This window comes from Euprymna scolopes, chromosome 15 (assembly GCF_053919585.1).
Source record: "Euprymna scolopes isolate OS-2025 chromosome 15, ASM5391958v1, whole genome shotgun sequence".
Lineage (NCBI taxonomy): Eukaryota > Metazoa > Mollusca > Cephalopoda > Sepiida > Sepiolidae > Euprymna > Euprymna scolopes.
The window spans coordinates 13062632-13075982 of record NC_136496.1 but is presented as its reverse complement, the minus strand read 5'-3'; the positions used below and the strand labels follow the sequence as shown (position 1 = coordinate 13075982).

Genomic DNA, 13351 nt, shown 5'->3' with positions numbered 1-13351 from the left:
GTCAAAGTTAAAAAAAAAATTTGACCTCTCAGCTAATTTTTGGTGTAACCATTTTAAATTTTACATAAAGTATATTCAGACATAGGACAAGCTTTTTAATCAGTTTTTGGTCGAAAATTTGTAAGGGGTCAAAGTTCAAAAGATTTGACCTTTGCGATCTCTAGCAAACTATTCAGCCAATTTCGGGTCTAAATATTTAAAATTTTACATAAAGGGTATTCAGACATGCAGCCAGCTTTTTAATCAGTTTTTGGGCAAAAATTTTGCTGCCAAGAAAGGTAAAAGTTTACAGAGTTGACCTTTGCAGACTTTACCAAACTCCTCTGCCAATTTTGGGTCTAAACACTTGAAATTTTAGATGTAGGTTACCTGGAGATGAGTCAAACTTTTTAATATATGTATGTATACATATATATATACTAGCAAAAATACCCGTTGTTGACTGGGTTCAAAAACAGCTTACAGAAAATGGACTCTGATTGATGAAAAGGAAAGGTTGTAAATTTGGGTTGAATTTGGGGGTATCAAAACCAAAGCAAAATATGATGAAAGTAAAAAGAAAATAGAAAAACCCCATAATTTATTATACCATACCTGTTCATACTGAAACACTTATCACAATATTCTGTGGATCTATATTAAAAAACCTTGTTAAGCTTTGTGACATATTTCCATTCTGTGGAGGTCAGGTGGAACAAACACCCCATAATTTTATTATACCATATTCCTTCAAACTGAAACATAATTATCAAAGTATACTTATGCAGAAAGATATGAAAAGTCTTTATTAAAGTTGGTGCCTATTTCCATTCTATGGAGGCCAAGCGCGAATGCAGACCCCACAATTTTATTATACCATCCCTATTTAAGTTAAAACATACTTATCAAAGTATTCTTATGTACATCTATATCAAAAACACTTGTAAACGTTTTTAAAATTTTTTATTTCCATACTTTGTGGACCAGGCGCGAACGCAGACCCCACAATTTTAAAGAACCAACGTTCTTCCAGATCAAACATACCCATTCCTGTGTCTCGATACATCTTCTATCATTATATGTAATCAGTTTTTTAAAATAGTCAACCATATAGGAACCTATTCGTGACCAGACACACACACACACATTCAGCTTTATATTATAAGATATATATATGTGTGTGTGTGTATATATATATATATATATATATATATATATATATATACACATACATATGCACATAAAGTTATGAACAGTACATAGGGTCCAAGCAAAGCTGGGCTGAACTGCTAATAATATATAAATACAATATTTGAAAATATTTAGTGGATTTTTGACATGGAAAAATGTTGTCCTTTTTTTTTTTTTTTTTTTCATAGTCATTAGAATTTCAAAAATGGTGACTTTTTAGAGTTTAAAAGGAATTTGGAAACCTTTTTAAAATTTGATTAATATAAAAGGTACACTATTTCATAAATTTTCATACTGAAAACAAACTTTTATACACTTTTATTTATTCTATCATTATTTTTATATATACTATTTATTCAAAAGAAATCTACATTAGAGGAATTACAATTTACATATTATATTATAGAACGTCTATTTTAATAATTAGCGCTATGTTATTAATGGTTTTTAGTAATAAAATTCTTTTGTGTTTAGGAATATTATTTAAACTTGATTTATTTTTAATTATTTGCTAAAGCTGATATGTGTAGTGTTTAAAAATGGAAGTAAGCTTTATTTATTTAAGCTATGAGAGTTATTTCCCTTTGACTGTTTGATTTTCATAGATGAAGATGTGTTTTATGCTTGTCAGGAAAAATCCTAACAGAACTAAGAGTTAGGATATTCTGCGTATCTTGATTAGTATGTGACTAAACCTAGCAATATGTTTTGACCTGACAGCATCGGGTATATATAGCTAGTTTGTTTGTAAAAGAAAAAATATGTCTTGCTTATACATCATTTGAATTGGCACAATTTAATTGTAAATAATATATAATCTGAAAATGTGTTCTCGTAATTCTTAACAGTTTATTTGTTATCAACTTTCAGCCGCACCAAACAGTCTTGGATCCAATTACGTTGGCTGTGTTTGAGGACAGTGGTTGGTACAAAGTAAATTATTCAGCTGCAGACAAGTTCTTATGGGGCAAAGGTAATCACAGTTGTCTCCCTTGAATCTCACTACATAAAACAACAACATTTACATATTGATATTTGTAAAATTAGTTTATGCAATAGTCGATAAGCAAGTCAACATGCTAGTATAGTGCTCCTGATATGAAATGGAACACATAGATCAAACCTGTTACCAAGATTGCTGGAAAAATTGTTGGATCACTCTACCGCTTCAGAAGGTACCTCACTGCCGATACAATCCTCTATCTGTATAAGAGCCAGGTATGCCCTAAAATGGAGTACTGTTGCCACATTTGGGCAGGAGCTGCTCGGCGTGCCCTATCCAACTTGATAGAGTTCAAAACTGGCTTTGAAACCTATTAAGTCATGCCCTTTTCTCTTGTTTCCAACCTTTTTCCCACAGAAGAGACATTGCAAGCCTCTCTCTGCTCTATTGTTATTTGCACAGCAAGTGCTAGACTGAATTCCAATCTATAGTCATCTCTTGCCAAACTTTCACAAAAAAATACTCTACTAACTACAACCACTATATATGATCCCCTCTCCCCTCTCTATTTGCCTAAATCTAAACACAGATTCCATGAACAAAGCTTCTTTCCCAAAACTGCCCGCCTGTGGAACACTGTTCCGCTGGCTTGCTTCCTGGTTGAATACAACACAGTAACCTTCAAATCCAATGTAAACAAGTTCTTGTTGAGTTGTGCCCATAAATAAGCAAATTCTACACCATTAGCGATTGCTACACAACCACCTTACATTCATCAACCATCATCCTCGAGTGGCCTTCAATAAGTGGTCACTCACAAGTGAAAAAAAATAAGAATACAAATACATCATTAAAGCTGGACCAAGATATTTGGGCCGATTCATCCGAACTTGTTCATTTAGTAAAAACGAATAGGGTCAAATGAATGGAATTTGATAAAATGAATAAGGTTGGATGAATCGATTGAAATATCTTGGTCCAGTTTTAATGATGTGTTGGTGTCCTTATTTCTACTAATCTGTTGACTTGCTTATCCACTATTCCATAAATCTAATTTTCCATTTTGCCTGAAATTTCTATTTCATATTTACTCCCTTAAATGTTCACAGGTAGTCAAACGTTCTCTTGTGACACAAGGCCAAAGAACTTAATATGGGGTGCAACCATTTCTGAACCTTATAAGGGTTTTTATAACCCGTAACAAATTACCTACAAATTCGGAATTCCTTCGTTGGATAAACAAGTCTCTCTTTAGCTCAGCAGAGGTAATGCACGTGATAATGCACTCTTTAGGCAGAAGATGTGAGGAGGATGATACGATGCAACACTGCCTTTTCTGCCAGCTACTGCCTAACCGACGCCGTTTAAAAGATTTTGCGACATACACCAATAACGCAAATGACTGCATAAAAAATATAGGAAACTGTATAATCGCATGCTTGAAAGACATCCAAAGAAGAGACGTACATCATAATTGTGCCCCCCCCCCCCCCCCGGTTCTCATTATATCACCAAATTTTTGCAACGTGGCTAGTATCAGATGGATGATTATTTGGGAATTCTAAGTGCCATATGTTATTTTCCCATGACTGAATTTTAAGTTGGCATGGCATGTCCCGACCTGTCCTAATATCACATCAGGTATTAATCGGTTCGTTTACTTATATCTTCCTATACCCAGTCAATGTTGAGTCCCTCTTTGGGCCCTACTCTAAAAATATAAAAATTATGAAATGTAAAAATAAAAGTAATATAGTGTTATGGGCTGGGGATGATAAGACATTCAATCCCAAGCAACATATTATAACTGTACCGATGTGTATATCGAAGTCATTTTAGTTTTTAATTTTCATTTCCTTTCGCATTTTTTTTAACTTCTACAGAAAAAGAAATAAAATCTTAATTGTAAAAGGGTTCTGTAAAGTATCGGCAAGAAGACGTATATTTGAGAGAACCCTTGTTGCTGTGAATGTCTTGTTTAAGTAACCCGCTCTCGCCTCTTATGTAAGCGGGCGAGTCTACTTCTATGGGTGTGTGATGCCAAGACCACTCCGGTCTTGTAACTGAGGGTCTTGGGTTTGATTCCACCTCTGCAGGTTCAACTCTTATATTTTTAATTAAAAAAATGAGTTATTCCACCTTGCTGATTTCTATTTTTTTTTTTTTTCAGTAATTAGTTAAAAAAAAACCCAAACTATTTCATATTATTGTCTGGGTCTGACTAAATAAGTTTTAAAATAAATTGTAACAAAGTATATAGTGCCTATAACATGGTACAACAACAACAAATAAAAATTGGCAAGTCAGAATCAAAGTTGTATTTGTCTGCTTAAAAGTTATATTGGAAAACCGAATAGATAACTTTGAGTTAGATTTTAATATATATATATGCATAAAATAAAATGTTATTTTTCAATTTTATTTTCTCCAAGTATCAATTTTTTTCATTTATTTTACTTTGTTTCTTTACTTTTTCTTTCTTGGTGTAGGTGAAGGATGTTTGTTTGGTCAACTTGATACGTGTGTGAACGATACCAAATATTTCTGCTCAGGAAGGTAAGTGAAATTATAAACACTCACTTTTTATACGTAAAAGAACTAGTCTCGAGTATCTAAGCTATCTCTGTACAGAGGTTTGTCAGGAGGATACTTTTCCCTGTTTTTTTAATTTTCTTCCTTTGAAGATTGTAATGCTGGGTATGAGGCAGCCAAACCAGCTGCCAACATTGCCCTGCTTTTTATTGAAACCAACCAAGAGCTCTTTTTAGTATCCTTGTTGTTCCCTTAAGTGCAATTGTCTGGATCTCTTTTGCACTTGGTTCACCAGAAATATAAGTTAGGTAGGACTTCAGGTTCTTCTTCATAAGCCCTGTAGCACCTATAATAACTGGTATGATTGATATCTCCCTAAGATTCCAGTTTCTTTCCATATCATACATGAGACCTTGCTAGTTGGTCTATTAGAATGACTTTGTGCATGCACAAAGTAATAGAAATGTGTCGACAAGTTGAAATGAACCTTTTGTATTTCAACTTACCAAATTATGTCTGTGCACATTATTCATCCATCCAAACAAAGATTTTACTCGTTATAAACCATCCTTGGTGGATGATTACGATTTCCTATTAATTTCAGTGTTATGTGACCAGTTTAAGAGTTTATCCGTTAAATATTTTCACACAGGCACACACACGTACATACATCTACTGTCTTATTTATATAAATTTTTTTCTTTTCTTTTTTAGTCAAGAAGGTTGCCACTTTTTGCATCGTGATAAGGCGACTTGTCAAAGTGGGATGTTTTTGGAGCCCTGTGGAGTATATCAAAGTAAAGCAGATGTAAGTAACCCTTCTCCATCCAAAGCATCTTTCCCTGAAAAACAGAAAATAGATTATACACCTATGAAAATTGCATTCGAAGTAAAATGTTTTCAGGGTTCACCACAACCTTGAAAAATCCTTGAATTTTTACTTTTGTCTTGAAATGGCCTTATTTTTATTATTACCTTGAAAAATCCTTGAAAATAAGGAAAATGTCTTGAAAGACCTTGAAAATTGTATTCCTTGTGTCCAGTAAAAATTTGTGTCCAAATATTAAGTTATATCGAAATAAATCTCTCTATTTTTGTTTTGATTTATAATTAAAATTTTTTTTTTGGGTGGGAGTGGAGGAGTAGTGCGGCTACCATACCTCCCCCCCTCTCTAAAAAATCTTTCCTTATGTGGACGGGACTCTCCAATGCCCCCCTCCTCCATGTAATAACCTTAAATGAGGTTGGATGGGCCGATTAAAAAAAGAAAAAAAAAAAAAAAAAAAAAAAAATGAAAAAGACTAGCTATCTTCGTTGGAATTCAAAAAAACAAAGTTAATATTTGAGATGAAATAAAAAAACATTGAAAACTATATAAAAAAAACACACAAAATAGTTATACAAATGCTTATGTATTGGTTATAACTTTGGTAACATTTATTTGTTATGTATTCAAATTTTTACCACTTTTTCAAATCGCTGTTGATTGTAAAACAACCCAAATTTTGTTTTGAAAAGTTCTTGAAAATAAACATTGAAAATCTGTACGAATCTTTGTTTTGCCATACTTATGTATCAAGCAAAAATAAATATTCTCACCAAAAATTAGGAAAATTTATAGAGTAGAATTTAAATTGAAAATAAATTTCAGTTTTTAGTATTTTGTCAATCCACCATTCATTATTTGATTAAATGACAAACTGACTTATCTCCCCTTGTTATACAGATATTTCCGCTCTTAACAATGCTGCATTGGCAAAATTGGAAACTGAATTCTATTTTCAACTAGCCCAGCATAGCTCAATTGTAAAATTATGCATAAATATGATATTAATTAGAGTTGGGGCCCGTTTTTTTGGGTCACCCTGTATTAAAGGATTTTTTAATTTTTTTTTTTTAAATCACTATTATATAATATTGGGTACAATATAATAATTGTGATCCTGGTTAGGGGTTACAATATTAAGGTGAAAGAGACAAAGGCTTCTTTTCCAGGGCAATTGCTCTTGATATATCAAAGGCTTTCAAGGTATGGCATAAAGGCCTACTTCACAAGATTTCCAACTATGGTATAACTGGAAATGTTTTCTCAATTATTAAATCGTTTCTCTCTGATAGGCTCATAAGAGTAGTGGTTGATGGGCAGAAATCAGAGGCCCACAGTATTAATGCTGGAGTCCCTCAAGGGTCCATCCTGGGCCCAACTCTCTTCCTGATCTACATCAATGATCCCCCAAAACACATACTTAGCTCCAGTAGATATCTCACTGCTGATGCAATTCTCTATCTATATAAAAGCCAAGTATGTCCCAGGATGGAGTACTGCTACCATATCTGGACAGGAGCTGCTAAAAACAGCCTATCCTGCCTTGATAGAGTACAAAATAGACTTTGTAGCCTAATGAAGGATGCCCTTTTCTCTTCCCTGCAACCTCTCTCCCACAGAAGGGACGTTGCGAGCCTGTCATTGTTTTGTCGTTATTTCCATGGCAAGTGCTTGTCTGAGCTTCAATCTTTGGTCCCCCCTTGCCAATCTTTCACGATAAACACCTGTCTAGCTGAACCCACTGTCAATAATTTTCTCTACTCTTTATCTGTGCCTAAATCAAAACGTAGATTCCATGAACAAAGCTTCTTTCTTAGAAGTGCATGCCTGTGGAACTGTTCCGTTTGCCTGTTTCCCACAACTTGAATGTCTTCAAGTCCAACATAAACAAATTCCTGATAAACTGTTCCCTTAAGTAAGACACTTTATCAAATCTCCATTACTAATGATTACTACGATATTATCCCATTGATTACTGTACATGCAATAACCCATATCCCCGAGTAGCTTCCAGGCCTTAATAAGTGGTGACTACCATAAAAAAAAAAAAAGTCCTGGTGTTCACTACCAGTGGTTAAACTGCATGTGTTCTCTTCACTCGAGAGCAGAAATGTCTGGCTTATATAGTGCCAGACGAATCCATATTATCATGAATATAGGGGTGCTAACTACCCCCAGAACAATAATCAATAGAGAATAGGGTCTTATAATGAATACAAAATCTGCATAAATTAAAACATAATGAAGCATATTTTACAACCGGGCAACGCCGGTTGCTGTGCCAGTTAAAAAATATTTTACTCTCGGTATTGATTATGTCTTTAAATATTTTCTGTATATAACTTCCTCAGGTTCTGAAACGGCTGAGCCTATCTTTTGCAAATTTCACACAAACGTAATTTATATGTCTGGCAGTGTTCTTCGATATGTTGTGTACAGAAATTCATCCTATAAATATCGAAAATAAAAAAAAAGTATGATCTTAAAAATAGCTTTTCTCTCTTAGAGATAAAAAGAATAATTTTTACAGAGGAATATTTACGTTATACCGGCAAAGGGAGATAATAAAATCTTAGCAAATGATTTCTTTAAAAAAAAAAAAATGGATTTATTATAATCTGGATATATAGTTTAGTGGTAGAGCATTCGACTACAGATTGAATGATCGCTTGTTCAAGCTCGGGTATACCTCACCATTTTAATTTAATTTTTTCTTTTTAATGAGTTCAATTTATGATAAAAGAATAGGTATCATTTAAAATCACCGCAAATCATTTTTTCATTTTTAAAACTAAACATTAATCAGAAGTGACTTTTCTAGGGAATTTAGCATCAAACCCAAATATCAGCTGACATAATATAGTAAACAAACACGGACGGAATTTGATAAACAACACTATCATTATTATATTTTTTTTTTTTTTTTTTTTTTTTTTGCCAATTAGTCCACCAGGCAAATTATTCCTTGTAATATATAATATTCAATAGAGGATTGATTCTATAATAACACATATGCAATTTGCATAAATTAAAATATCATGTTTTAATGTATTGTACAACCAGGCAATGCCAGGCTGCCAGCTAGTTATTAATGAAAATAGTTTTTTTTTAAGTAAATTGTGAGAGTTAATAATAAACAGGGGAGGTAACTGAATGATGGCGGTCAATCGATTTTGAACTCATTGTTTTTTGTAATAATGCAATAATATTACTTACATGACAATCAAGTGAATTTGGTTGAAATTGACATAAAAATTAAGTAAACACCATTGTTTTTTTTAATTTATTTTTTCGACGTTCAGTTTTTTTTTTCTTTTTTTTTTTTTTTTTAAAGAAAAGCCTAATTCTTTTCTCATTCAAATTCTTACAGAACCGCTGCTCAATACCAGTGAAGAACTCTCCCAAAGATCGTGGCGAAATGTTTTCACATCGGAGTAGGTGCTTCATGGCAAACATCACCAAAGATGTAAGTATTTTATTTTTTCTCCCTTTGTTTACATTTTACTTCAGTAGGTTCTCAAAAATCAAGGAGTCCCTTCTTGGGTCTAACACGTATGGGATACGTCGATATCTGAATGCTCAATCTATATCTTCTCTACCTCTCAAACGTCGAGTTAGAAAAGAAGTGAAGAACATTAATTTTCAGTTCCCTGATTGACCAAGCAATGATTTTATGAGCAAGAAAAGTCGATGTTGCGCGAGATTGAATGAGTATTAATCTTCCATATTTTTAATTTATTGTCATCGAAATCAGTGAATTCACTCATTGTTTAATCAAATCAATTGATTGCCTGCTCTAGTCAGAGACCCACTGCAGTGCATCAGGAGGAAACTTTACATACCGCTCTGTACTTACTCAGTTCCCAATACATTGTACTTTACATTGCACTGTAGAGAATCTATTGATTTTTTTTATATTTTTATATAATGGCTTGAATTAAGGTTTAACATGTAAAAGTCAAGTATCCTGCTTCAGTTGAGCTCTAAACAGAAAAAATTCATTTCAAACGAGCCTCTGTCATATCAAAGAACCTACTGTTGATTTTATAGGCGCATCTTACTGGTTCTGCCGTGATAATGGCTTGAATTTAAGTTTAAATTGAAAAAAGTTAAGTATCATGACTCAATTTTGCTTTAAACTGAAACATTTATTTCAAATGCGCCGCTGTCATATCAAACGACCTACTATTGATTTTTATGTGTCGAACCTTTTGGGGTGTGTGGTAATAAAACTTTTTAAATGCACCTGTTGTGTTAGACTGTGTACAGTGTTATCTTTGGTAAGATAGCCTGCACGTTCTTTCATCGGATTATTTCGATTATCAATATAGTCTACATTGCACTGTAGAGAACCTACTGTTGATTTTATAAAATTATTTTTATATAATGGCTTGAATTAAAGTTTAAAATACAAAAGTCAAGTATAATGATTCTGTTGTGCTCTAAACAGAAACATTCATTTAAAATGTCTTATCAAAGAACCTACTGTTGATTTTATGTTGAATACTTCTGCTTGTGTGATAACACTTCTCTAATGCAATTGTGATGTTAGGCTGTCTAAGGGTGTTAACTTTAGCCAAATCAGATTGTTCTTTCTTTAATCGGATATTTTTTGATTATAGATTTTTGATACTAATCAGAGACATTCCGATACAAAGCCTATTTAAGAACACTCACAGCTACATGAAGTATATTTGTGTGAAATTAAAAAAAAATCAGTGCAGCATGGAACAAACTCTCTCTCTCTCTCTCACACAGACAAAGTGCTTTTTATGTATAAGTACAGATAAAAAATCTTTATCGTGGTTTCTTGGTTTTACCGAATTTTAGGATAAGAATTGATCTAGTCTGGTGGAGTATCCAAGTAAATGCCATTACTTAAAGTGAAAATCAAGCTTCTCTCCTTTCATCATAATCACTCTGACCCTCATCACACCCCAATTGAAATGATTGGCTCTTGTTCTTTGAGAACTCCATATATTGATAAGCTTCTGATCTAAAATGGAACACATACATCAACTCTGTTGCCAAGATCGTTGGAAAAATGGTTGGATCACTCTACCGCTCCGGAAGGTATCTCACAGCTGATGCAATCCCCTATCTGTATAAGAGCCATGTAGGCCCTAAAATGGAGTAGTGTTGCCACATCTAAGCGGGTGATGCTTGGCATGCCCTATCCTGCTTTGATACAGTTCAAAACCAGCTTCGAAATCTAGTAGGTGGCGCTCTTTTCTCTTCCCTGCGACCTCTTTCCCACAGAACAGATTTTGTGAGTTTTTCTCTATCATTATTTTCATGGCAAGTGCTCAACTGAACTCCAATCTATGGTTCCCCCTTGCCAAAAAAAACCACTCAACTAGTTACAACCACTATATATGATTTCCTCCACTCTCTATCTGTGCCTAAATCTAAACACACATTCCATGAACAAAAATTCTTTCCCAGAATGTCTGCCTGTGGAACACTGTTCCATTGAACTGCTTCCCAGTTGAATACAATATGGTAGCCTACAAATCCAATGTAAACAAGTTCTTGAGCTGTCCCCATAAATAACCAAATTTTTCTCAATATATACCATTAATGATTACTACACTACCACTTCACATTCATTAACCCTTATCCTTGAGTGGCCTTCGGACCTTGATAAGTGGCGACACCTAAGTAAAGTCAACAGAACTTTAGCCATTTCTGATCTTTTCCCTGTTGACTGTAGTAGGTTACTGGTCCTATGCAGTTCTAGATGGTCCACATTTCCAGGCTTTGCTTTTTCTCTTTGAGAATAGGTTAGTTTATTCCTAATCGCCTGAGGTGCCCCTACTGAGGAATACTGACAGGGCTGCTGAAACACCTTTTGCAAGCTCTTCAATCTGACTTTCAGACTTGTGTATCACGCCTTCCTGCCGTGGAAGGGAGATAAATAATCCTTGGACTAGGATCGAAGTGTAAGTATCTGTTCCATCCTCGGTCAGAAGAGGAGAAATCTTTTACGAGTAATTTTTAGTTTTGTCCATCTAAAGTTTGGGGAGCTGCACATGAAGCGGTAAGTAAAAAAAAAAAAAAAAAATTTGCAAACAGTTTTTTGCTCAAAACTTTCCATCTGTCAAACACGTTGCAACAGATTAGTTCCCTGAGAGCTACAACATGATCATGTTCAAATCTAATATAAGCAAACACTTTCACAAATTATTTCCATAAGTCAAATTTTAATCATTCCATTATTTTCAATCCTCTCATAATATTAATCATCATTAAAAAAATTTCTTTTTTACTCATCATCACAACAAATAAGGAAAATTGGCGCTGTGACTTAAGAGACTGCTGTACATTAGAGACCATGTATAAAGGGCCATTCTAATTAGGGAGTTGAGCAGTGAGATGTCTGTTCACATTACACTTCAACTTCTGCATGTTAGTACAGTCAAAGAAAGCAGGACACAGGGAGAAAATTCCAAAGTTTATCAGTTTGAGGGAAGAAACTTTTAGAGTATAAGGCTCTTCAGCATTGGGGCACATCTATAATCTGTTCATCTCACTAACTTGTATCCTTTAGTGACTTTTAGCTTTGATAAATGAGTCACTTATTAATAAAAATTAAAAAAGAAAACTAATAAAAAACTTTATTTCCTAATTTGCATCTATTTTCTGTTCTTTTTTTTTTTTTTTTTTTAAGTTGTATTCTATATTGTTAGTTCGTTGGGCATAATCATGTTGACACACCAGTTTCCATTGGATCACCAAAGTTAAGCAATGTTGAACCTGGTCAGTATAAAATAGATGATCAATTTGAGAATTCCAGGTGCTGTATGTGCTCCCCGCTTATCTCTGCATTGCTCCAATTGTCCTAGGCTTCTCCGTGCCACTGAACTCAAGCCATGCCGATTCAGAAGAGGTGTGGTTAGAAATTGCACAATCTTTGGCTTTTTTTTTTTTTTTTTTTTTTTTTTACATGGAGTTCATCACTTATCAAGGCCCAATGGCCACTCGAGGATAAGGGTTATTGTGTGTCCAGTAATCAATAGGATAGTGTAGCAATAGTATTGGAGAATTGATAAGGTGTCATTACTTAAGGGGGCGGTTCATCAGGAATTTGTGTTGGACTTGAAGACATCCAGGTTGAAGTCGGGAGGGAAACAGGCAAGCGGAACAAACTTCCACAGGCGTGCTGTTCTAAGAAAGAAGCTTTGTTCATGGAATCTACGTTTTGATTTAGGCACAGATAAGGAGTGGGGAAAATTATTGACGGTGGTTTCAGCTAGTTGGGTGTTTTTTGAGAAAGATTGGCGAGGGGGGGGACATACGCAGCTGCCTATACAGGGGGTATCCTTTGTCTTTCGAGACTGAACGGAGGCATCGATTCCATATTGTTGGTAAACGACTGTCATAGTTTTACAAACTTTTCAGATGTTTATTTTTTTAAATTTAAAATCTAAATCATGCCTTGTTTTTTGACATCAAAACTTGTCTCTTTCACCTCCGATAAAAAGCTACGATTCCTGAATTGCTGTAACTTGGTAAGTGCTCGACTGAACTCCAATCTATGGTTCCCCTTTGCCAAACTTTCACAAAAAAATACCTGGCTAGCTACAACCATTATAAACGATTTCCCTCACTCTCTATTTGTGCCTAAATCTGAATGCAGATTCCATGAACAAAGTTTATTTCCTAGAACTTCCCACTGTGGAACACTGTTCTGCTTCCTTGCCGATTATAATATGGTACCCTTCAAGTCCAATGTAAACAAGTTCTTGTTGAGCTGCCCCTTAAATAATCCAAATTCTACCCAATTTATTCCATTAATGATTACTAAACTACCACCTTACATTCATTAACCATTATCCTCGAGTGACCTTTGGACCTTAATAAGTGGTGGCTTCCAAGTA

The 13351-nt window shown here is 34.3% G+C and overlaps 1 protein-coding gene across 2 annotated transcripts in view; it reads left to right on the top strand.

Annotated features, from left to right (window-relative positions):
* LOC145293730 (ciliated left-right organizer metallopeptidase-like) overlaps window positions 1-13351 on the top strand; it is a 109027-nt gene that overhangs the window by 84819 nt on the left and 10857 nt on the right. For both annotated transcript variants that reach the window (XM_080140181.1, XM_080140180.1), the window contains exons 10-13: window positions 2041-2143; window positions 4603-4669; window positions 5360-5453; window positions 8842-8937. In XM_080140181.1, the coding sequence (XP_079996307.1) occupies window positions 2041-2143; window positions 4603-4669; window positions 5360-5453; window positions 8842-8937 (360 nt within the window). The remainder of the gene's footprint in view (window positions 1-2040; window positions 2144-4602; window positions 4670-5359; window positions 5454-8841; window positions 8938-13351) is intronic.